Source organism: Sinocyclocheilus grahami, unplaced genomic scaffold (assembly GCF_001515645.1).
Source record: "Sinocyclocheilus grahami isolate Dianchi unplaced genomic scaffold, SAMN03320097.WGS_v1.1 scaffold92.1, whole genome shotgun sequence".
Taxonomy (NCBI): domain Eukaryota; kingdom Metazoa; phylum Chordata; class Actinopteri; order Cypriniformes; family Cyprinidae; genus Sinocyclocheilus; species Sinocyclocheilus grahami.
In genome coordinates, this window is record NW_015505271.1 from 4,127,492 (window position 1) to 4,130,566 (window position 3,075).

General features: G+C 33.5%; 1 protein-coding gene across 2 annotated transcripts in view; it reads right to left on the minus strand.

Annotated features, from left to right (window-relative positions):
- Positions 1 to 338: 338 nt before the first annotated feature.
- Positions 339 to 3,075, minus strand: part of LOC107587483 (protein CutA homolog) — an 8,692-nt gene continuing 5,955 nt past the window's right edge. For both annotated transcript variants that reach the window (XM_016275275.1, XM_016275274.1), the window contains 3 exons: positions 2,474 to 2,519; positions 2,234 to 2,283; positions 339 to 786 (listed from right to left, as the gene is read on the minus strand). In XM_016275275.1, coding sequence (XP_016130761.1) covers positions 684 to 786; positions 2,234 to 2,283; positions 2,474 to 2,519 — 199 coding nt within the window. In that variant the 3' untranslated portion in view covers positions 339 to 683. The remainder of the gene's footprint in view (positions 787 to 2,233; positions 2,284 to 2,473; positions 2,520 to 3,075) is intronic.

The window sequence follows — 3,075 nt, forward strand, 5'->3', positions numbered from 1 at the left end:
CCACTACATAAACCCTTGACCAACCATCAGAAATAAGTTGTATAAATGAGCATATTCTAACAAATAAATTAATTCATATTAGCTTTAAGTTATACTCTTCATAATAAAGTGATTCACGGCAATAAATATATCAGCTTGAACAGAGGCTCTTCAGCATAACAGTCACTGAAACGGACCACAATATCAGTCTAATCCAGTTTAGTATGAACGGCAGCTTGAAATTGATAAAGCCTTTAAAATGCCTTTCTTTTCTTTTTTTTCCAATTTCTTGGCTACGTCTTATATATATATATATATATATATATATATAAAAATTATAAAATAAATATTTTTCTTCTCTGTAATTGTCTTCTGCTTTGCAAATCTAGCTATCTAATAACCCTGGCATTGTCTACTATAAATATTGCTGGTTTTGTTCCCCTATTGTAAGCCACTTTGGATAAAAGCATCTGCTATATGCATAAATGTAACAGTACTGGTAAAAACACATCAGACAAATCCCTTTCCACACATTCATCCAGTAAATCTATACGCTGATCTTTATATTAACAGACATTCATTGTGTGGGCCAGGGTTCCCATTAACCTGAGAATTTGTGCTCATGTTCCCATATCCCATCAATGTTTCTGTATATTGAGCTTCCAAAAGAAGAGCTTCTCCACTGGATTGCAGACACTGATGTGTCAAATATCAGTGACTGCATCTTCCATCCACTTCAAGTAATGCTGGCTTCCATCATCAATAGGAAAACTGATTATTTCTGGAATGTCATAGGGATGCACAGCTCTGAGGGAACACAAATGAGCCCCAGTTAAAATAACAGATTTGAACATTATAACAACAAGGAAATAAATGCAAATGAAACCTCTACACTGTTCTGTATTGTACACTATCATTCAAAAGTTTGGGGTCAGTAAGATAAAAAAAATAAATAAAATAATAATAATAATAATAATAATAATAATAATAATTAATACATTTATTTAGCAAATAATTTTTTTTTTAAATAAACACTGTTCTTTTGAACCTTCTATTCTCTGTATATCCCGAAAAAAGTATTACATTTTTCCACAAAAATATTAAGCATCACAACTGCTTTCAACGTGGATAATAATAAATGTCTCTTGAGCACCAAATCAATTAAAAGCAATTCGAATGATTTCTGAAGGATCATGTGACACTGAATGCCTGCTGAAAATTAAGCTTTGCCATCACAGGAAGAAATTACATCTTACAATACATTAAAACAGAAAATGGTTATTTTAAATTATAATATTTCACAATATTCCTCTTTTTACTGTGCTTTTGTTCAAATAAATGCAGCCAGGGTGAGCATAAGAGACTTCTTTATAAAAACATCAGAAAATCTTACCAACCCCAAACTTTTGTATGATTGTGTACAATGATGGTGAAACTCAGAAAGTTAATTTAAACTGGTCATTAATTTAAACTTTTGTTCATTCAGAAAAGGTATTCAGAAACTGTTTTCTTTCTTCACATCTTCTAGGTGTGTAAATTGAAGCTTCATTATAAGGAGCCAGCTTCTATACCACAGCTCGAGTCTTAAAAGCTTTGTGTTCACATGCACCGGGGGTTCCACTGAGCATTCAATCTTTTTAGGCTTTTTGAAAGCTCTGGACAAATGTTTTCCATAATTTGGTTAAGTCAGACATATATTAAAAAAAGCAAACAAATGTATCATCGGTAACACTTTAGATTAGGGAACACATTTTCAATATTAACTAGAGTTTTCCCTAATTAAACTCCTAATTTGCCGCTTATTGATAACAAGGTAGCTGTTGTTCTCATGATGGCACATTTCCTGCAACAATCCAGGAAGTAAAAGAAAGTAAAAGTGTCACTCAGTATGTGAGGTAAGTGGTATATGTCTTCTGACCTTCTTACAGGTACCACAAAGGGAGCATTTTGTTAGATCCACACAATTTTCTTCCGGCTGAGATGATTTGTTGTCATGGAAATTGTTATACCAATCGAGAAAGGCTCATACAACAGTCACTCAATTTGTTTCATATAACAGCCGATTTGATTTTGAACCCTGGATTAGTGATACATCACTATATACTGTGAATAACACTACACACACTATATATTGTCTATAATGAACTGAAATAATCAAACATTTAAGCATTCATGTGTATGACTGTTAATCGTGACTTTGCATGTTGGGTGAATTTGTAGAAGTTTAAGCAATTGTGATAAGAAATGTACTTACTTTATATAAGCCACAAGTCTCTGCACCAGAGACGTTCTTGTCCTCACAAGCTGTTAAAGAAATCATTAATTCAGAATGCATAACATTTTTTTAATAGCATAACCATAATAATAGATGCAAATTACTACAGATGCTGTATACAATAAATGATATAGACAATTTCTCATTAAAGCATTATTAGCATATTTAAAAATAAGAATATTTGATTTGAATAAGAAACCTGAAGTTTAAATAACAGACCAGCAGTATTTCTGAGGTATCCCGTATCTCTCCATTCCAGTAGTACCTGAAATCAATACACAATTGATATTTTTGGTAAATTACATTTATACATGCATTTAATTCGTATTGGAAAAATTTTATAATTTATATTTTACAGGAAATAAAAATATTAATAGTTAAAGGGGTCATATGGTGCGATTTCAATTTTTCTTTTCTCTTTGGAGTGTTACAAGCTCTTGGTGCATAAAGAAGATCTGTAAAGTTGCAAAGACTAAAGTCTCAAATCCAAAGAGATATTCTTTATAAAAGTTAAGAGTCAGCCACGCCTACCTAAAATGCCTCGTTCTAACACGCCCCCACATGTCTACGTCCCGATGTGGGAAGATTTGTATAACGCCGCCCAAATGTTCACGCAAAGAAAGAAGGCGTAACTTTTATTCTCGCTGTAGTATTGTTGCTGCCGCCGCCATGTCGTGAAGGCGCTGTGTGTTTCCTTGTGAAAGCGAAACTACTTTGTTTGGCCTTCCAAAAGAGGACGATATCCGCTTCGTCATGCCTGAAGCTGATCCGTGCTGGTTGCTGAGGAAATACATCAACTTTGCGCTGTGGATCGCCGGATC